The sequence below is a fragment of the Physella acuta genome, unplaced genomic scaffold, assembly GCF_028476545.2.
Source record: "Physella acuta isolate Inbredline_101_S28 unplaced genomic scaffold, ASM2847654v3 ptg000103l, whole genome shotgun sequence".
NCBI classification, from domain to species: domain Eukaryota; kingdom Metazoa; phylum Mollusca; class Gastropoda; family Physidae; genus Physella; species Physella acuta.
Window position 1 is genome coordinate 543661 of NW_026731623.1, and position 22840 is coordinate 566500.

General features: G+C 36.0%; 1 protein-coding gene across 1 annotated transcript in view; it reads right to left on the minus strand.

Moving 5' to 3' along the window:
- Positions 1 to 22840, minus strand: part of LOC131931160 (uncharacterized) — a 51040-nt gene that overhangs the window by 14621 nt on the left and 13579 nt on the right. Inside the window, exons 11-21 of the mRNA XM_059287867.1 lie at positions 22625 to 22656; positions 20317 to 20387; positions 19438 to 19624; positions 18704 to 18831; positions 16586 to 16663; positions 13689 to 13875; positions 8523 to 8671; positions 8282 to 8386; positions 6911 to 7091; positions 4915 to 5060; positions 4612 to 4798 (exon numbers count right to left, since the gene is read on the minus strand). Of these exons, the coding sequence (XP_059143850.1) occupies positions 4612 to 4798; positions 4915 to 5060; positions 6911 to 7091; positions 8282 to 8386; positions 8523 to 8671; positions 13689 to 13875; positions 16586 to 16663; positions 18704 to 18831; positions 19438 to 19624; positions 20317 to 20387; positions 22625 to 22656 (1451 nt within the window). The remainder of the gene's footprint in view (positions 1 to 4611; positions 4799 to 4914; positions 5061 to 6910; positions 7092 to 8281; positions 8387 to 8522; positions 8672 to 13688; positions 13876 to 16585; positions 16664 to 18703; positions 18832 to 19437; positions 19625 to 20316; positions 20388 to 22624; positions 22657 to 22840) is intronic.

Genomic DNA, 22840 nt, shown 5'->3' on the forward strand with positions numbered 1-22840 from the left:
AACTAAATAAAATAAATCTAAAATTACATTTATCCTCAATACAAAAATATGAGTGCAATCGATGGTTCCCAAACGGCTTAATGATTTTAGTTATGTAACTATAATTTTTTTCACTAAACAAATATTTTAAAGAATTTATTTTTATTGAGTAATTATTCTATAGATTCTGAACCACTTTTCAAGCCAAAAGTTTTTTACCCACTGATTTTATTTTTAAGTGCTAATGTTACAAACCAATTAGGCCTAATCTCACCCTTAAGACTTCACTGGTATTCAAGATTATAGATCAATAAACTTAAAAAAAAAGGTTGCGCACACATTATTATCTTCTTGACACAGACCTTTTGCTCTCACAAATGCATTAAACTTGACACCTAGACAACAACCCATCTCGACACCTGGGGCTATTTTTCAAAGTTGCGCCCCATCATATATATATACATATATAAATACTAGCTGCATCCCGTGCTCCGTCACGGTAAATCTTTTTAAAATATACCAACTTTGGAACAGAACAAAACAAACAAAAACACAACACAAACACAAACACAAACAAAACACAACCACAACAACAACACAACCACAACACAACCACAAAACAACCACAACACAACCACAACCACAACACAACCACAACACAACCACAACACAACCACAACACAACCACAACCACAACACACGGTAAATCTTTTTTAAATGTACCAAGTTGGGAACAGAACAAAACTAAATACAACACAAACGAACGCAAAGAAAAAACAAAAACGAAAAAACAAACACAACACTCGACATAAACTCAATTTAAATGTAATCATAAAGGCATATTGCTCACAGTCTATCCCGTAGCGCCAAATCGCGCCCTTTCCGAGCGCCGGCGGAAAATTTCGATTTACACCCTCCCACCTCCCTCAAACTTTCGATTTCCAACCCCCCTCTTGCTACGCCTCTGTTATAAAACCCCTAGCTTTTCCGCAAATAAATTAAAGGCAGTATTTAGAATATCCGTGTTTTACAGACCATATTGCACTTTATAAATTCATGCATTTTTTTCAGTACTTTTAAAAATTTACAATAAAGTTTCATGACTAAAACCATTGCGCACCTAATGAACGTGATGACTTAATATAGTAATGGAGAATAGTTGATTAAAAATTATAATTAGTAAACAGTACATTCAGTGAATAAAATAAATAAAAGATAACCTTTTATCAATCAATGCTAATAATAATATTCCAACAATAATGTACTCTTACACGTCTGCATAATTTGCATTCACATTTTGCTAATTATATTATTCCAACAATTATTCCGTCTTGCAGATTTTGCATTCACATTTTTAGCGTGAGTTCAATTTATCTTTGAATTACCTCCATTGGCAAAATTACTGAGCAGTTTAGCTGCATCCCGTGCTCCGCTACGGTAAATCTTTTTTAAATGTACCAACTTGGGAACAGGACAAAACTAAACACAAAACAAACGAACGCAAAAAAAAAACACAAACGAAAAAACAAACACAACACTCATAACATAAACACAATTTAAATGCAATCATAAAGGCATATTGCTCACAGTCTAGCCCGTAGCGCCAAATCGCGCCCTTTCCGGTGATTTGCACCCCCCTCAAACTTTCGATTTGCACCCCTGTCCCCCCCTCCCCCGCCCTAAAACTTTCGATTTCCACCACCCCCCCTCGCAAATTTTTTCCAACCCACTTTGGCGCCCCCTAAGGTTGGCACCCGGGGACATATGCCCCCCCCCCTAGCTACGCCTCTCCTATAAAACCTCTAGCTTGTCCGCAAACCGAAAGATCTAATATATAAAGCTCAGTTCTGTATGTAACGCATATGTTTGTCATTGGTCTTGGATGGATTTAAGTGTTAAACAATTATCGTGTGCATTTGTCTAAATTTATGAGTTAAAAAATTACTATTGAAAGTGTTGGGAAATAATTATCATTTTTCAAATTAAAGTAATAATTGTCGGCATGTTCATTAAACACAAGTTTTAAAAAAATATCATCTTTTACAAAAATTCTAATTATGTCTTTATTTAGTCCTATAGCACTTACTTCCCTTTGATAAATTAGGAAAACACAATTACTTCCCTTTATAAAACCATTGCATTAGTGGAAAATAATTTACTTTTTATTACTTTGTTTTGGTGTTGGGAAAAAAAATAATTACATAATTAGCGGGGATTGATCAAGTGCAAATGTTGTAGGTATTTTACGGATAAGCTTGGAGTATTAAAATTGTTCATTAAATTGAAACAGGCGCGTTCCTTTAAGTGAGTGCAAAAGACTATGAATAAGTTGGGGTACTATAGTCGTTCATTAAGCTAAAACAGGTGATTCCGCCCCGGGCGTTTATGTTCGCGTTAGTGTTTTCTTTGTGTTTAGATGGGTTTGCGTTAGTGGTTGCGTTTTTGATTTGGTTCGTTTTTGTTCTTTCTTTTTTCGTTTTTGTTTGTGTTTTTTTTTTTGTTTGGGTTTGTATTTGTGTTTTTAGTTGGTTTTGCGTTTGGATTTGGTTTGTTTTCGTTTGCTTTTTCGTTGTTGTTTTTTTGTTGGTATTGGTGTTTGTGGTTGGGTTTGTTGTTAGGTTTTTGTTTTCGTTTGCTTTTTTGTTTATTTTTTCTTTGTGTTTGTTTTGGTGTTTGTGGTTGTGTTTGTTGTTAGGTTTTTGTTTTCGTTTGTATTTGTAATTGTGTTAGCGTTATGTTTGCGTTTTGTTGTTTTGGTTGGTTGTGGTTTGGGTGGGCAATGCCGGGTTTATGATGATTACTAAACACACAGGTAATGGTCTTTAACAGAAGGGTTTTTCACAGAAGCCAGAGCAGGGCCTGGCCGGGACGGCTAGTAGAATAATAATTAGTAAACAGTATAAATAATAGGCAGTATTTAAAATATCCGTGTTTTACCTACAATATTTCACTTTATCCATTCACGCATTTTTTCCCAGTACTTTAAATTTTAAAAACTTACAATAGAGTTTCATAACTAAAACCATTGCGCACCTAATGAACGTGATGACGCGTCTATAATAGCGCTGAATAGATGATTAAAAATTATAAGTAATAAACAGTAGAGCCTACATTTAGTGAATAAAATAAATAAAAGATTGCCTTTTATCAATCCATGCTAATTATAATTTTCTAACAATAATTTCCTCTTACACGTCCGAATAATTTGCATTCACATTTTGCTAATTATATTATTGCAACACTAATTCCTTCTATAACGAACTTATATTTGCATTCACATTTTTTATTAGCGTGAGTTCAATGTATTTTTAAATTACCTCCTTTGTCAAAATTAGAAAAAAGAGTTAAATTAATTTGATTTTTCTACCGTACTGTTATTATGTTATTGAAATGTATCCACTTTTTCTGGGAATATAAACGAAAATGATATTTGACATTAATACTTTTAATATGTTTTAGCAGTGTGCGTGTATATAATATTCTCTTTACGTTATGCAAAAAAGTAAAAACAGTGGCAGTTATAAAATAGCTCTATGTCGTTATATAAACAAACCCTATTCTATTACTTATCATAAGACTCTGCGGTGCACTGAAAAGCACAGCATGGTGCGTACTTTACTTTTATAGTCCCAAAATCTATAGCAATGACGGACGGACGGAAGGAAGGAAGGAAGGACAGACACAGCCCGCTTATATTATAGATATGCAATCAAGCAAAAGAATATGGTATCTCACGATGAAGTTGAGAGAATCATAAGAATCGTACAAAGAACTAGTCGCATCGTTTCTTTAAACAAAAATGGCAGTAAAATCATACATTACGCGTTAATATAATTGGTTTCTATTTTACGTGTTGAATGATTCATCTTCTCACCCGCTGTAAATCCTTTATATTTACCTTGGGGAAAAAAGTTCCCCACCCACTACCTTTTTTCTTTTTTTATTGTTACACAATACGCTTTAATACAATTAATTTCTTTTCTCATATTTAAAATGATCTACTCACCAATCCAGTAAAATACCTTGCGGGTTATTTTGGCGCTCCCCTCCCCTTCCTACCCACCATCTTGGACATAGCTTGTAGAGCGGGTTTTATTAGTTTTAACGTCACTAACTCTTTTTCTAATGTTACACAATATTACTATACGCTTTAGTCTATTTCGTTTCTTTTCTAACTGAAAAAAGTTATATACTCACCAATCTAGTGTAAATCCTTGCGATTTTAGATAAAGTTGGAAAGCGGTTTTTGCTGTTTCTTAAAAGTATATGTTTTACAGCTACACAATCAATTTAGAAAACAGTTAAATCAGTATGCAAAGGCTCGTAGCCGTTGATTTTTCTTAACTTTGACTGTTTATAATTCAAAACTGCAGCTTAAAATGAATGATTAAATATTGTTCTACCCATTTTGAGCCCCAACCCCACTAGGATCGGCTCACGTGTCGCCCCCCCCCCCCCCCGCCCTACAGACACAAAGATCTTGACCGTCATGCAAACATTTAGAACCTGCATTTACAAACACATAAACCCGTGCGCTTACAGACACAAAGACCTTGAACTTACAGACACAAAGACCTTGAACTTACAGACACAAAGACCTTGAACTTACAGACACAAAGACCTTGAACTTACAGACAAATTGACCTAGACTTGTCGATAAACTCTGGGTTCATAAATTGTTGTAAAACAATTCCGTAACTGTGCAAACATTCGTTTATCTTCGGCTCTAGACTTAACTGGCACTTTTGAATTTGTTCTTGAACTGAAGCTGACCCTGGCATTTCTGGCTGGTTCATCTCATTCTTTTGGGAATCGGGATCTAAAGAGTAAATAAATTATTCATTAAATTATAACTAATTATTCATTGATGGAAATATATTATCTGCGAACTCTCTCGAAAAAAGTTCTAATCGAAAATCAGCTAAAAGTTGTTACCAGCTTGTCCACTGCTTTGAATCTGTTTGCAGTACATATTTAGTGTGTTGATAACAGCCATAAGTCTTGGTCGTGTAACAGACACGGGTAACTGTGCACAAGCCGTTTCGTGTCGCATGATACATTCATCCAATTGCGTATTGTCACTGAGGATGAGACAGTTTTGGCTTTTAGCTACAGAGATAGGGTTAGGGATAGGGTTAGGGATAGGGATAGGGTTAGGGATAGGGATAGGGTTAGGGATAGGGTTAGGGATAGGGATAGGGATAGGGTTAGGGATAGGGTTAAGGATAGGGATAGGGTTAGGGATAGGGTTAGGGATAGCCTTGTCGTGTTGCTTAATACATTTTTCAAATTCCTCCTTTTTACAAGCTTGTATTTAACTTGCTTCCTTTGTCTTTCGTCAGTCTGTCTGTCGTAAGTCTGACTATCTGTCGTCATAGATCGAAACGGGCGATCAAAATTTCTAGCTTTTCTGACAGATTTATTTCAAAGTTGGCACGTTGGTCAAGACTCGAAGACAAATAATATGACATAAAATTTGACTTAATTAGATGACTAATTATTTTTTTTTCTGAATTAATTAAAAATTTCTTAAATCAATAGTCTAATTCAATTATTCCGCACTATTAAACGCGCGTTATCATGTTCATTAGGTGCGCAATAGTTGCAGCTCGAGTTTATTAAAAAAAAATTAAAGTACCGAAAATAATGAATTAAAATAATTGCATAAAAACGTTTTAACAACAAGCTTTTATGTAATATAGCTATAAAGAGGAGAAAATAAATGATTTCCTTTAAATATATTATAATACTCTACTATTTAAATAACTATTAAGAAAATCGTAGGTCGCTTCCTAAATATTGGTAAAAGTATCTAAAATAGTAGTTTTGCGATCTATCTACTTGTCTGTCTGTCTGTCTGTCTGTCTGTCTGTCTGTCTGTCTGTCTGTCTGTCTGTCTGTCCGTCTGTCCGTCTGTCCGTCTGTCCGTCTGTCCGTCTGTCCGTCTGTCCGTCTGTCCGTCTGTCCGTCTGTCCGTCCATCCATTTATCATATATCCATCCATCCATTCATTTTAGCGGCATACTTTGCTATACCCTCTCTAAATGTAAAAATCCTTGTGTGTCGTATAATGCGCATCAAACACACAAAAGAACTTCACTGTTTACCTTTGACGTAGTTGCTGTATGTAAATCAGCCACGGATCAAATATCAGTTATTAAAATTATTTCATTTTCACACCTATGTTAAAACCGTAGGCCTGCATTATAAATTTTTCTTATATCCACTTTTCATTACAGTTGGTTTTGTGGGTTTTTTCTTTCTTTTTTAAGGCATTTTTTTATCCAAATGTTTTCTACGTTCATTTTTTGGTGTGGTTAAAAAAAAAGGGGGGGGGGGGAGAGAATTAAAAGTTTAAATTCCTGACGCTGTTGTGTCCCTTTAATAATTAAAATTGAGGGGTGAAAGGTTAATTTTTTAATCCCTTAATATGACATTTCTGAGAATCTGTTATTTTTCCAGGTGCTTACGGCACCAGAGTTATCTCCTTACCAAATATCAATTTTTATCATCTGCAAGTTGTCGATCTAATTCGAGCACTTTAAAAAATGTATAGCCAGTCAGTCTAGGTTAGGTGTTGGTCACTTTAAACTCGATTATTGAAATAACTTTAATTATCCCGTTAAAATGAGAGTGAACAGCAAACTTTGTCATTTTTCCTGCAACTCACCTGCAAGTTCCTCATCCAATAGGTGAAACAAATAAACAACCCTTACTCTGCTTTTATAGAAATAAATTACTCAGAGCGATTTCAAAGACTTCCTCCATACTCAGTATACGAGAATGAAAAATACGGATTTTTTATCCATGTCAACAAGAATAACGGACGAATTCTCATCAGCTCTTTCTTGTCCATTTAACATTGAGACATTTTAAAGAGCAAATATGACTATTTTAATTTTTTTTTAATGCAAAAAGACAGACGTCATACCGACACATGTGACGAGCCTTATCTAGGTTGGCAGGGGCGAAGACGTCTGTGATGGTCAGACCACTAAACGTCAAACACTCATTGACCTTTGTTTCTAGAAGGAGCAGACACTGCTGCATCTCTTGGTGTGTTGCTGGAGTTCTCTGTTCAGATGGTAAGTTAGCCGATGGGCCGTTCTTTTCTGGAATAAGCATAGTACAATCAGTCATAAATGAACAACCCATTAAAATAGCGGGTGACCCTTAAATTTAAAAACATACCATTGCTCATACAATAAAAAATAATATAAAAATAAGTTCACACATAGGCATTATAACAGTTCGACCGGACCTCCAAGAAGTGTACTTTCGTTTGGATGGAGTTCTCTTTCTTCTACAAACACTCGCTATCGCCGGCAAAAATTCTTAGAAAAAACAACAAAGTCCACGGCATGAAAGGCCGCTAGATATGTAGAGGGCTCTCATGCTGTATGGTACTTCTTTGTAGTGTTGGTTAGGGGCTCAAAATACATAGTACGTTTTTCAATGTAAATCACCCAAATGTGTGTTTGTCATATTGGTAAAACTTCTATCCTGTATTAAAATAGTAGCTTGTGACTCCCAAGAGAACTCCCCCTCCCCCACCTCCAATGCCCCCAACACTTGGGCCCTCGCCGAGGGTTGATTAGCATAAACCAGAGGAGTAGCTAGGGGGCGGCCGCGGACCCTAAGGGGGCGCCAAAAGTGGTAGAAAATAATGTAAAGCTCATTTTAAGCTGCAGCTGAATTATAAACAGTCAAAGTTAAGAAATGCAATGGCTACAAACCTTTACATACTGATTTAACTATTTTCTTCTGAAGGATTTACACTTGATTGGTGAGTAGAAAATCAATTGTACCAATGCACTAATGTACGATTGTGAAAATTTTTAAAAAAGGTTACTGACGTTAAAATCAGTTTTATCAACTTTGTAGCTTTTTCCAAGATGGTAGCAAGGGGGGAGGGGGGGGCGCTTTTTCGCCAATAAAAATCGCAATGATTTGGACTGGATTATTGTGAAGATAACTCTTATAACGCTTAAAAAAGAAACCGATTCTATTAAAATTGTGCAACACTAAAATAACTTAAAAGGTGTTGGGACGGGCACTTTTTCGCCAAAGTAAATGGGAAGGATTTACACCGGAACGGTGAGTAGATTAATCACTCTAATACTTAGGTGCAATGGCATATCGGAATTCGCAACTAGATCAGCAAAAATTGCCATTACAATTGAAGCATATATTCATACTCTCTATATCTTTTGACTAAGCTACACTCGCTAATGCACCAAGTATAAATAAGTGCCACCCAGATCTAAAATATTCTCAAATATCTGCTTAAGTCTGTGTTTACCTTGTTTATTTTGAGAGGTCATCTGTACAGGTTCCTCTTTAACTGGCTCCTCTTTAACTGGCTCTGAATTTTTCTTGTCAGCTCTGGCTTGTGAATGACTTCCTCCTAAAATTGACAATTTAACTGACCATTTAATTGACTATTAGCTGACCATTTAACTGACCAAACATAATCTTAAATTAAAATTTAAATTGAAACTTCAAAAATCAATTCAATTATCTGCCCTTTCATTTGTACTGACCATTTAACGGGCCATTCATCTGGATGTGTTGACAGACCACACCCATCATTCGTAAGACGGATGAAATCATTTTTCTTGCAGTCAGTACCGCAGCTTGTCCACAAGCTTTGTCTAGATTTGTGATACACTGACCCACCACATGACCTTCCCTTAAATATAAAATTATACACGTGTGTTTTTGTGCAAGACTTATCAGAGATTAAAATATCTTCAATACAATATATCTTTTTTTAATCTGCATGAAAGTATGTTAAAGAAACTTTTATTAACCCAAAACAATTTAGTTAAATTTAAAATATTTCATCTTCAAGGTGTTGAGTTCTCAAAAAAAAAATATTTCCTAATTAAAAATGGTTTTACATTAGCTTATGTGTATCTATGTTAGGGTACTAAACATAAACGCTATCATATAACGAAATATTTTTAAAACAAGGTAATTCAAAAGTCTAGTGACAATTTTAGCGCAATTTCCTTATGTTATCTAAAAATAGCTCTGTCGTAGCGTAAATCAAGAGCAGTGTTAGTAAAACCATTGGTTAGTTATTAAAACGTTTTTTATTTTAAAAAAATTTCAGTATTTTACATGTTTTATTTACAATAGAGTTACATGACTAAAAACCATTGCACGCCTAGCTACCGAACGTGATGGCGCAGCCATTGAACGTGATGGCGCAGCTATTGAACGTGATGACGCGTGTGGTGTGGTTGGATAAACGTGCCTACTAATTCGGTCCAAATTTTAATTAACTCAAAAAAATGTTTGTGACCGAACGAAAGGATATGTTTGAAAACTTTCTTCGGTAATATTGTTCTAAATTATGGCAGGAATCGATTGGTAAATGTTTCAAATCGCTAAGTGGTCTGGTTGCCGAGATATGGGCCAAAAACTGCATTTTTTCGAGGTTTTTTGGCTTTTCCGGGAAATCCATGAAAGAAACCCGGATTTTTTATGGCCTATGTTCATCCTTGTAACTTGCTTAACATAATTGCTTTGAAACTAGTCCTCGATATTGCTTCGTTGAAGAGGAGATACGACTTAAAACTGCGGACACACATCCATTCATTCATACATTCATACATCCAGAAATGACGGGTTAATAAACGCAATTCTCCAGAATGAAAATTGCGCTAAAAATGGTTACAATTGGAAAGGCGGCCATATTGAAAAACAAACAAAAACCTCTAAAATGTAGCTTATACAAACATAGCTGCTTATTGTACAAAATATATTAAACAAATAATAGGCTTGAAAGCTGGTTCCAAATAGTTGGTGCCACAAAGCATATTTTTCATCCAAAACTGAATATTTGATAACATTTGTGAAGTAAGTACAAAACGACTTACGGTTTATTCAAACAAATAATAACTAGTAATTTAACAGTAATTTACCTTTTTTTTTATTTTAGATAAGTAGACTCAGAGTGTTGTGGTGATAGGGAATATTATGTTTTTAATATAAATAAACCCTAGGTTATACCCCGTGGACTGCTATTGTGTTTTATCAAGGAAAACAATTATTGTGATTTTTATTGTTTCACTTTCCCTGGCCAATCCTTGTGACTTCAAGGTGGGGTTAAGGGCGGTTTTTTTTAAATATTTGAATTGATAAAATAATGCAAATGCCTTTTCGGCTGCTTATATTCAATACAAAAAATATAAAAATGAGTGTAATTGATTGTTCCCAAGAAGCTTTAATTTTTTTAAAAATTGTATCGCTTGTCATATTTTTTTGAAGATTAAAAAAAAAAACGGGAGTGATATTCCCTAAACTTTCTCTATATTCTTATATAATTCTACGGGGGATGGCACCTCGGGATTTAGACATGACTTTTAATCCATTTTTAATTACTTAAACTTTAAAAAAAAAAAGATTAAAATCTCGATGAAAAAAGGATTGCGCACCAAGTGAACGCCAAACAATCTGTGTATAATAGTGAGAATATTATTAGTACTTTATAAATTCACATTCGTTTTTTTAGAAATCAGAAGTAGCGTAAATTACTACTTCCTGTTAACGGAAATTACTCAAAATTTGATAGAAGGCAGAGGATTAAATCTTTTACTTACATGTGTAATTTCGTTTTTCTATCTGAAACAGTAATCAGCTCAGCTTATATGCTTTGGATAAACCAAAAGTAGAATAAGTTCCACTTCCGGTTAACGGAAATCGCTGAAAAGTTAATAAACAACTAAAAATTGATATAATACTTGTATATAAAATTTCATTAACCTAGCTGTAACGGTACTCAAGCTATCGTGTTTACACACACACACTCGTACACACACAGACATACAGACAGAATTGCAAAGCTCAGTTTTTCCGACTCAATTACGCATAGAACTCTGAAATTTGGAGAAATCTGCATTTATTATTTTCCCGATTAAAATAAGTCCCCTATACTCCGTATATGATGTACTGAAGTGTAAAACGACGAAAACTGTCAAAATTTCATGTGATTTTTGTGCACGATTACAAGACTTCCTCTATACTATGTGTCATAACGTGGATAGGTAGAATTAGACTAGACTAGTAGAGGTTACTAAGGACGGTATAAACTTGACGGTAGACGATTTGGTTCGAGAGTATTATGCACGTGTTTAATAAAATATTTGTGGCGTGAGTGTGACGTGAGCGTGACGCGACAATGTTACCGATGACATAGGACGCAGGAGTGAAGACAGTTGGGGGTTAGCCATTGTAGGAAAAGGACGTGTTTTGATATAATATAGTACTAGCCGTCCCGGCCAGGCCCTGCTCTGGCTTCTGTGAAAAACCCTTCTGTTAAAGACCATCACCTGTGTGTTTAGTAATCATCATAAACCCGGCATTGCCCACCCAAACCACAACCAACCAAAACCAAAACCAAAACAACAAAACGCAAACATAACGCTAACACAATTACAAATACAAACGAAAACAAAAACTTAAACAAACCAACCACAACCACAAACACCAATACGAACACAAAGAAAAAAGCAAACGAAAACAAACCAAATCCAAACACAAAACCAACCACAAACACAAACACAAACCCAAAGAAAAAAAACAAACGAAAAAGCAAACGAAAACAAACCAAATACAAACGCAAAACCAACCACAAACCCAAAGAAAAAAAAACACAAAAGAAAAACAAACGAAAACAAACCAAATCCAAACGCAAAACCAACCTCAAACACAAATACAAACACAAACCCAATGAAAATAAAACACAAACGAAAACGAAAAAAGAAAGAACAAAAACGAACCAAATCAAAACGCAACCACTAACGCAAACCCAACCTAAACACAAAGAAAACACTAACGCGAATATAAACGCAAAGTGCTCACGGGGCTGAATCGCCTACTTCAACTTAATAAACGACTATAGTACCCCAACTTATTCATAGTCTTTTGCACTCACTTTAATGAACGTAGGCGCGAAACCGAACACGGGAGGCCCGGGACCCCAAAAAGCACCATGTCTGGGCGCCAGAGGACGCACCATGACGTCACCGCCTGATTGAACTTAGTAAACGCCTATAGTGCATAACTTATTTATAGTCTTTTGAACTCACGCGAACGTAGATACCATAGCGTACACCGGAAGGCCCGGGGCGCCAAATAGCACCCTGTCGGGGTGCCGGAGGACGCCCGGATTTGATTCACTTAAAGACTATAGTAACCTTTCTTATCCATAGTCTATCGCACTGTTTAAAACAAAATTATGCAGCATAGCGCTCACATGATAGCCCAGGGTGCCAAATCAAACCGTGCAGGGGCGCCGGCGGACGCGCCTGTTTCAATTTAGTGAACAAAAATGATAATACTCCAAGCTTATCCGTAAATGGAAAGAAATAAACGTATATGATTTGTAGGACCTGGCTTATTAAATGTTATTGATTTAAAAAAAAAAAATATTGAACAGTATGTTCAGTGTATAGAATAAATAAAAGGCAGTGTTAAAAATACCTAACGACATTGCACTTAATCAATCCCCGCTAATTGTGTAATTATTTTATTTTTTTCTTAACACCAAAAACAAAGTAATAAAATGTTAATTCTCTCTTCTTAAGGATTTATTTTTCATTAAAGGGAAGTAACTTTGCAGTCAATACATTTCCGACACAATTTTAGAAATTTTATAAACGTCGATGCACTTTTTAAAAATTTTATGTCGTGTTCATAATTGAAAATTATTCTTCTAAGTAAATAGAATGAAAATTGTTTTTAAAGACTTTCAATGGTAATTTTTCGACTCGTAAATTTAGACTTTGAGCACGATAAAAAATCTAACACTTAAATCCGTAGAAGTGTCAACGACAAACTTTTTTGTTTTTTGCCACACGTTACAGAACTGAGCTTTATATATTAGATTAGTGTTTGATAATAAAGTTAATTCTATTTCATAATCGAAGTTGTTAATATCGTTAATTAGTGTCGTCAGAAAATAAGAGTGTTCCCTCCTCCTCACACGTGTATAGTTGAAGAATAAGTTATAGGAGTAGTTATCGTATAGATTCATATAGCAGAACGTATACAAATATCCCCCCCCCCATCAGGAGAAAGTAAAAATTAGAATGATTACGTGAATTTTTAAGTTTTACACTTGCATACTTTAGGACAAAGGATGTATTGTAATGGTGCGAAAAATTGAATCAAGAGGTTTAAAATCTCGGCGTCTTACTCCTAGCTAAATCAGAATAAACGTTGTTTAGAAATATTGTCCGTGTATGCGTGTGTTTGTGTGTATTTAAACACGCCCATTTCAGGTAGGTGGTCAAAATTCACAAGTGGGTGTAAGCAACTTTCTTTCAACTTTTTAGATCTTTTTGGTAACTGGAAGTTGTACTCTACTTCCGGTTTCCCTAAACCTAACTGTTTAAGCTAGCTGTATGAAAGTTCACATAGAAGCATTAGATTGTATGCTCAGATTTTTATTCACTTTTGAATGATTTCCGCTTTTGTATAATTACATTGACTTTTCAAGCCTATTATAGGAGAAAACACTCTAGCATTATTTATATTTAGGGTAGTGAAACAAATCACTAGAATGTGTTTTAAACAATTAAATAGCCTGCGATCCAAGTGACTGCGAAATACAACTCGTAATATACTCATTAAGTTTTTTGACTACATCTATTTTAAATATTTTAGATCTGAACTGACAGAAATGTTGTCATAGTTACCGACAAAGACCTCTTGCTTTGTCCATATTAGTAGGATTGATAAACTCTTGAATAGTGAGCTCGTTTGATGTCATGCATTCGTTGATCTTTGGCTCAAGAATGGGTTGGCACTGTTCTAGCAGCTGCCGTTCTTCGGTTGTTAGCATTTCTTCGGACACTGGCGCCAGGGGAGGTGAGGCCCCTATTTCTGAGAAATGATTGAAAGTAACGAAAAACATTATGCAGGGCTGGGCCGGATGAGTTCAACGGTTCTGGGAAATTTCCGGAGGGGATTCCAGCTCTAGATTTGAATTTGCATTGTGAATTTTTTACTATCAAATTAAATTGTGCGCCTGGGTATGATGGAATGGAAACGGTAAAATTAAATTGTGCGCCTGGGTATGATGGAATGGAAACACCAACAGATTGTTTACAAAAATCAAATCAATAGCATGACCGTTACAGCACCATTATAGGTTAGGGTTTCAAAAAACAAACAAATTACTCATGGAATGTAACACAAAGTGTGTTAATTTACCGATTAAATTCCACAAAAACACTATATAATTTACACATGGAAGGTAACACAAAGTGTGATAATTTACCTAATTAGATTTGATTCGCTCAATTATAATGTACCTGTGTTGCTCATTATCACTTAACCATAATTGTGGTCGTTGGGGCACCGTAACGGTTGTTGACCTCATAATACTCCGTCTTCCATCTCGGTTCTTGGCCGCTCTGATAAGTTCTGAGACGGGCAAGCCCGTCTTGTCATTGATGACATTCATCAGGCCCCGTCTTGTCATTGATGACATTCATCAGGTGACGTCTTGTCATTTATGACATCAACCCAGTGACGTCTTGACATTGATGACATCCACCCAGTGACGTCTTGTCATTGATGACATTCACCGGCCCCGTCTTGTCATTGATGACATTCATCAGGTGACGTCTTGTCATTTATGACATCAACCCAGTGACGTCTTGACATTGATGACATCCACCCAGTGACGTCTTGTAATTGATGACATTCACCCAGTGACGTCTTGTAATTGATGACATCCACCCAGTGACGTCTTGCCATTGATGACATCCACCCAGTGACGTCTTGTAATTGATGACATCCACCCAGTGACGTCTTGTAATTGATGACATTCACCCAGTGACGTCTTGCCATTGATGACATTCACCCAGTGACGTCTTGTAATTGATGAGATCCACCCAGTGACGTCTTGTAATTGATGACATCCACCCAGTGACGTATTGACATTGATGACATCCACCCAGTGACGTCTTGTAATTGATGACATTCACCCAGTGACGTCTTGTAATTGATGACATTCACCCAGTGACGTCTTGTAATTGATGACATCCACCCAGTGACGTCTTGTAATTGATGACATTCACCCAGTGACGTCTTGCCATTGATGACATTCACCCAGTGACGTCTTGTAATTGATGACATCCACCCAGTGACGTCTTGTAATTGATGACATTCACCCAGTGACGTCTTGCCATTGATGACATTCACCCAGTGACTTCTTGCCATTGATGACATTCAACCAGTGACGTCTTGTAATTGATGACATTCACCCAGTGACGTCTTGTAATTGATGACATCCACCCAGTGACGTCTTGTAATTGATGACATCCACCCAGTGACGTCTTGTAATTGATGACATCCACCCAGTGACGTCTTGTAATTGATGACATTCACCCAGTGACGTCTAGTCTACCCCATCTTCTCCCTAATGGCACAGTGCCTTGCAATACTGTTTTGTTTAGGCCGTTTGATCTTGTGGCATGCCCATACCAAATCATGTTATCTTGTTTTGACTATGTCCAGTAGACTCAAAGTGACAATCGCGTATTGATTCTTTCACGGACTTTTTTAATTGTTACGTAATCTCTGGTTCTTCTAACCCTAGTCCTACGTGTCTATGTCTCGCATCCACCAAGACACACCAAAAAATGATCGCATGAGTTCATTTTTTGTTCCATTATTTGTGATAAATGTACCATCTATTTACTAATTCTATCAACTCGTATTCCCTGCCTTTCAATGCTATTTATGTCATCATCGAATCGTATGTTTAAACCGTTCGCCGATGCTTACTAAGCCGATATGATCTTCTAAAGCTTCAGTCCTGATCCTTTCTAGGTAGATAGTGAAAAGAAAGGGAGAAAGCAAGCAGACTTGCCTGACACCTTACTTTATTAATCTAAACCATTCGCCTCTAGTAGATTTGTCTTACTCAAATATAACGTACCTGTGTTACTCTAGTAGATTTGTCTTACTCAAATATAACGTACCTGTGTTACTCTAGTAGATTTGTCTTACTCAAATATAACGTACCTGTGTTACTCTAGTAGATTTGTCTTACTCAAATATAACGTACCTGTGTTACTCTAGTAGATTTGTCTTACTCAAATATAACGTACCTGTGTTACTCTAGTAGATTTGTCTTACTCAAATATAACGTACCTGTGTTACTCTAGTAGATTTGTCTTACTCAAATATAACGTACCTGTGTTACTCTAGTAGATTTGTCTTACTCAAATATAACGTACCTGTGTTACTCTAGTAGATTTGTCTTACTCAAATATAACGTACCTGTGTTACTCTAGTAGATTTGTCTTACTCAAATATAACGTACCTGTGTTACTCTAGTAGATTTGTCTTACTCAAATATAACGTACCTGTGTTACTCTAGTAGATTTGTCTTACTCAAATATAACGTACCTGTGTTACTCTAGTAGATTTGTCTTACTCAAATATAACGTACCTGTGTTACTCTAGTAGATTTGTCTTACTCAAATATAACGTACCTGTGTTACTCTAGTAGATTTGTCTTACTCAAATATAACGTACCTGTGTTACTCTAGTAGATTTGTCTTACTCAAATATAACGTACCTGTGTTACTAGATCGGACTGGCTCCTCTTGAATGGGTTTTTCGTCATTTGATGTTTCAGGCATTGGAGCCTTTCCACCTTCAGAAAACGTCATCATCAGTTTCAGTATTTAAACGTGTTTATAATAAAGCGAGAGTGATCTCAACAAAACCTTCTCGTATATTCTTATCTAACTGTATGAGGATGGCATTTCTAGTGCAATTGGGCTACTGAATTTTTTAATATTAACTATTTAATGTTGAATTTTTTAAAATTAATTATGTAATGCTGAATGTTTTTATAGGGTAGGCTCCGGAAAAAAACCAACTTCTTAATTAAAACGTTGTATTGATTTATTTCTGAATATTTAAGTTAGGGTACTTAAAGGAAAATATTTGCAAGAATCAGGGACTCTTTTGAAAATATGGTTGCCATGGCAACAGCGGCCATCTTGAAAAAAAAAACATGTCGTGGAGTTCTAAAATTTCATAAACTAACATATATATCGGCTGTATAACCATTGATTCTTCTTCCACTAACATTAATAGAGTCGGCTAGCTAATTTTTGTAACAGAAAACATTCGACAAATATTTTTTTGAATTTTCAAAATTTGATATGGTGAAATTTCATTGAAATTAATGCTAAATTTAATGGTTTTTCACCACACAAAAAATTTGAAAATTTGAAAATTTCTGTTACAAAAACTAGCCAGCTAACTCTATTTGTGTTAGTACAAAAAGGATCAATGATTATATGTGCGGTTTATGTGTTACTTTATAAAATTTTAGAAATCCACAAAAGGTAGTTTTTCCAAGATGGCCGCCGTTGCCATGGTAACCATATTTTCAGTAGAGTCCCTGGTACATGCAAATATTTTCCCTTAAGTACCCTAACGTATAAATACACAAATAAATAAATAAAGGCTTAGTAATTAAAAAGTTTTTTGCGCGTTTTTTTTTTTCGGAGCCTACCCCCTTAAATTAATTATTTAATGCTGAATATTTTAAAATTAATTATTTAATGCTGAATTTTTTGAAATAGAAGGAGTCGACTAGAAAAAAGAAGTGTGCACCAATTGAACACAAACAATGTGTGCATAATAGAGCGGAAAATTAGTGCTTTATAAAAGTAACATTAAAATAGTAATTAAACATCTAATTAGCTGACATTTTATGTTATAGTTCAGTGTCATCGAGTCTTTACCTACGTGAAAGATTTGAAACAAATCAGACAGGGACTACTTCCGGTCACTCAAATTTTGACAAAAATCAAGAGAATAAGCTCTTAAACTTACTTATACAATTTCTTTCATCTAACTGATACGGTACGTATGTTATCTGTATTTTAGTAGCCGGAAATAAAGTAAAGTACAACTTTCGTATATCGGAAGTCACTCAAACTTTGACAGTAATCCAACTATACGATTTATATATGAAATAATTTCTTCTGCCTAATTGAACCAGTATTCAAATTATCGTGTTTAGAAGGAAATGAAGAAGCACCGTAATTCCGGTTACAGGAAATCGTATATAAGTTAAAAGATACTTTCGTATACAATATAATACATATATTTTATTTATACACACACACACACATATATATATATATATATATATATATATATATATATATATAAAATTTATATATGTATATATATATATATATATATATATATATATATATATATATATATAATACTTATAAAAACATTTCTATAGCCAGATTGCACTGAAAGTGCCTTCAAACTTACTGTTATAAAGAATATAAGAGATAGTTCAGGAAAACCACTACCGCTTTATATCTGTTTAATTGGAATATGTTACTATAAAGACGGTGAATATAACTAATAACAGACAGTCAGAGAGAGACTGAGAGAGAAAGAGAGAGAGAGAGAGAGAGAGAGATCAGCAGACTCCGATATCAATAGAAATAATGACGAAATTGTTTTTAAATTTTTAACAGAAGGCGTCATTGGAGGGGTGCGGGGATCCGTAGTGGGTTACATCCGGGTATAAAGACGCTATTGTAACTCAGAGCTTAAAGACGCCATTGTAACTCAGAGCTTAAAGACGCCACTGTAACTCAGAGCTTAAAGACGCCACTCTAACTCAGAGCTTAAAGACGCCATTGTAACTCACCATTAGTTCGAATGTGTTGACATACAAGTCCCATCATCTTTAAAATGGAGTTGATCATTTTTCTTGCCGTGACCTCTCCACATGATGTGTCCAGCCGTGTAATGCACTGACCAACAGATGCGTCGTTTCTGAATACAAATTCAAGATCACCAAAATTACATCAGCTAACCCCAACCACTGCTATTTGTTGTTTCTAATTAAATTTGGCTTGCTAATAGAATAATAGCCACGGGGCTATAGTATTTAACTGTAGTATATTATGTATGAGTCTAGTCATGACATCCACACTCATCATTTAAAATCTACATTGTCTTAGGCTTTGATACAAAATAATGACGAAGGCCTTCTATGGTTTGGTTGCACGATCCATCAAAGCCTAGGTCTTCAATTGTTTTTAAACTTATGTTTCAGTTCTTTGAAATGTTAAAAAAAGTTTTTAAAGATAGTAAATATTTTAGAAAATTGCCGCGGTCAATGTCCCCCTACATCCCCCATACATCCTCCTACACCCTCCCCCTACACCCCCCCTCGATTTAATTCATATATTTTATATGCAATTTTTTAATATAAGTATTTTGTTGTTAAAGTTAACATGTGGACGTCTACATTGACCCGAACACCCCCTCCCCCGTCTACATTGACACGAACACCCCCCCTCCCCCGTCTACATTGACACGAACACCCCCCCCCCCCCTCCCCCGTCCACACGCGTCCACAAAAGTCGATTGACTTACTGGCAAATAACCCGAGCCTTATTGATATATTCAGGGTTCATAAACTGCTGGAGCGTAATGTCGTAGAGCCCGAGGCACTCGTCCAACTTGGGTTGGAGCACCGATTGGCATTTCTCTACCTGCAGTAATTCATCAGGCCTGGTACCGACTGCCTGAGCCTGGGCTGATGATGAGTCTTTGACTGAAACTTTAATAATTTCTTTGTTACGCGCTAGCTCAGCTCTTATTTATTACATGCGAAGTTAATTCTTTCTTACATGCTAAGTTAATTATTTCTTACATGCGAAGTTAATTCTTTCTTACATGCGAAGTTAATTCTTTCTTACATGCGAAGTTAATTCTTTCTTACATGCGAAGTTAATTCTTTCTTACATGCGAAGCTAATTCTTTCTTACATGCGAAGTTAATTCTTTCTTACATGCGAAGCTAATTCTTTCTTACATGCGAAGTTAATTATTTCTTACATGCGAAGCTAATTCTTTCTTACAAGCGAAGTTAATTCTTTCTTACATGCGAAGCTAATTCTTTCTTACATGCGAAGTTCATTCTTTCTTACATGCGAAGTTAATTCTTTCTTACATGCGAAGTTACCATATTTTTACAAGCTAGTGCTTTGTAAGACATTACAGTTTGCTGCCAGACTAGTGCAATTTTAGTTGATCATTTTTTATAGAGCCCGGTGAATTTTTAGATACAAAATACAAAAAAAAACCCATCGCATCTTGAGTAAACTAAACTGAGTAAAATCCCGAATAAATTGAGTGAAACAAACTGCTTATATAGCCAGACGGTTTGTTTCTGTGAAATATGTATAGCATGAAGAAAATAAGGGACTCAACAGTATGTAGTATTTTGTTAGAATTGAATCGAATCAAGTACCTGATTGTAAATCCTCTTTGACACCTTGTAGTTGATTCTGGTTGTTTTTGGACTGTAACGGTCCGTCGTTCCTGAAAAATACACACATGAGAGCATGTGTGTACACGGTCGTTTGTTTAAAGCCATTTGATAAAGCGTTTACGTTTGTGTTTTCTTTTGATGTGTTTGTGTTTTTGATTTGTTTGTGTTTGTGATTTGTCTGATTCAGTTTAGTTGGATCGTATTTATCGGGGCACGGGTTTACCTACACTACCGCCAAAAAAGCCAGGGGCGCCAAATCGCACCCTGCCGGGGTGCCGGTGGACTCGCCTGATTAAATGTATTGAACGGCCATAATGCCCCATTTTAACCATAGTCTTTTGCACTGTTTAAAGCGCCGTAGCGCTCATGGGAAAGACCGGAGGCCAAGTCGCACCCTACCGGGAGCCGCCGGTGCGAAATTGGATTTGTTTGTAGAAACCTTCTGGAGAGTATCTTGATCAACATTCATTACGCCCAGCAAGCTCCAGATTGTGCTATATGAAAGTCTTGAGTGATCAACATTCATTACGCCCAGCAAGCTCCAGATTGTGCTATATGAAAGTCTTGAGTGATCAACATTCATTACGCCCAGCAAGCTCCAGATTGTGCTATATGAAAGTCTTGAGTGATCAACATTCATTACGCCCAGCAAGCTCCAGATTGTGCTATATGAAAGTCTTGAGTGATCAACATTCATTACGCCCAGCAAGCTCCAGATTGTGCTATATGAAAGTCTTGAGTGATCAACATTCATTACGCCCAGCAAGCTCCATATTGTGCTATATGAAAGTCTTGAGTGATCAACATTCATTACGCCCAGCAAGCTCCAGATTGTGCTATATGAAAGTCTTGAGTGATCAACATTCATTACGCCCAGCAAGCTCCAGATTGTGCTATATGAAAGTCTTGAGTGATCAACATTCATTACGCCCAGCAAGCTCCAGATTGTGCTATATGAAAGTCTTGAGTGATCAACATTCATTACGCCCAGCAAGCTCCATATTGTGCTATATGAAAGTCTTGAGTGATCAACATTCATTACGCCCAGCAAGCTCCAGATTGTGCTATATGAAAGTCTTGAGTGATCAACATTCATTACGCCCAGCAAGCTCCAGATTGTGCTATATGAAAGTCTTGAGTGATCAACATTCATTACGCCCAGCAAGCTCCAGATTGTGCTATATGAAAGTCTTGAGTGATCAACATTCATTACGCCCAGCAAGCTCCAGATTGTGCTATATGAAAGTCTTGAGTGATCAACATTCATTACGCCCAGCAAGCTCCATATTGTGCTATATGAAAGTCTTGAGTGATCAACATTCATTACGCCCAGCAAGCTCCAGATTGTGCTATATGAAAGTCTTGAGTGATCAACATTCATTACGCCCAGCAAGCTCCAGATTGTGCTATATGAAAGTCTTGAGTGATCAACATTCATTACGCCCAGCAAGCTCCAGATTGTGCTATATGAAAGTCTTGAGTGATCAACATTCATTACGCCCAGCAAGCTCCAGATTGTGCTATATGAAAGTCTTGAGTGATCAACATTCATTACGCCCAGCAAGCTCCAGATTGTGCTATATGAAAGTCTTGAGTGTACGTTAATCAATCATCGTAATAGTAAGATAGAACACACTACGGCGACCGCCCAGTTGCGCTACCGGAGACCCCGATTACACAACCTCAGGGGCGCCGCGTATGTCTTCTGACTCAGTTTAATAATCGAATGCTGTGTGCCATAGTATTAATATTGTTGGTTGTTCCTTAAAGTTAACGTAGGCGCAATAGTGCTATATGGATAGCCGGGGTGCCGGCGGGTAATCCTGATTCAATTTAGTGAGTGACCATACTATCACATCTTGTCCTTAGTTTATCGCACTGATTAAAACGAACGTAGGTGCCATAGCACTCACGGGAAAGTCCGTGGCGCCAAATCGCACCCAGCCGGGGCGCCACCCCTGCGACTTTTAAATAGTTTTTTGAAATAGTATTCTCAATATCTTCCCAAAGTTTCATGGCGACAGGATAAAAGGTGGAGTAATGTATAAAAGACAAAGAAATAAACATACAAACACACTCATACATATATTTCTTTTTATATATAAGATAGGTTTGCATATATTATATATATATATATATATATATATATATATATATATATATATATATATATATATATATATATATATATATATATATATATATATATATATATATATATATATATATATATATATATATATATATATATGGGGGGGGGCTTATTTTCTTTCATTAAAAATCTTACCTGGTTATAGGTTTGTATTGATCCATCATTTGCTGAAAAAGAATAAAATTCAGTTGGATTTAGCACATATCTTCTCCCCTTCTATCCTTAAAGACATACCACTCCCCCCCCCCCCCACCCCGTTGCTTAGCTTCTGCGAACTAGCCCCCATTTGTTAATACCTCTTCAATCTTCACACACTGCCCCACAAAACATAACCCTCCACCACACACTGAA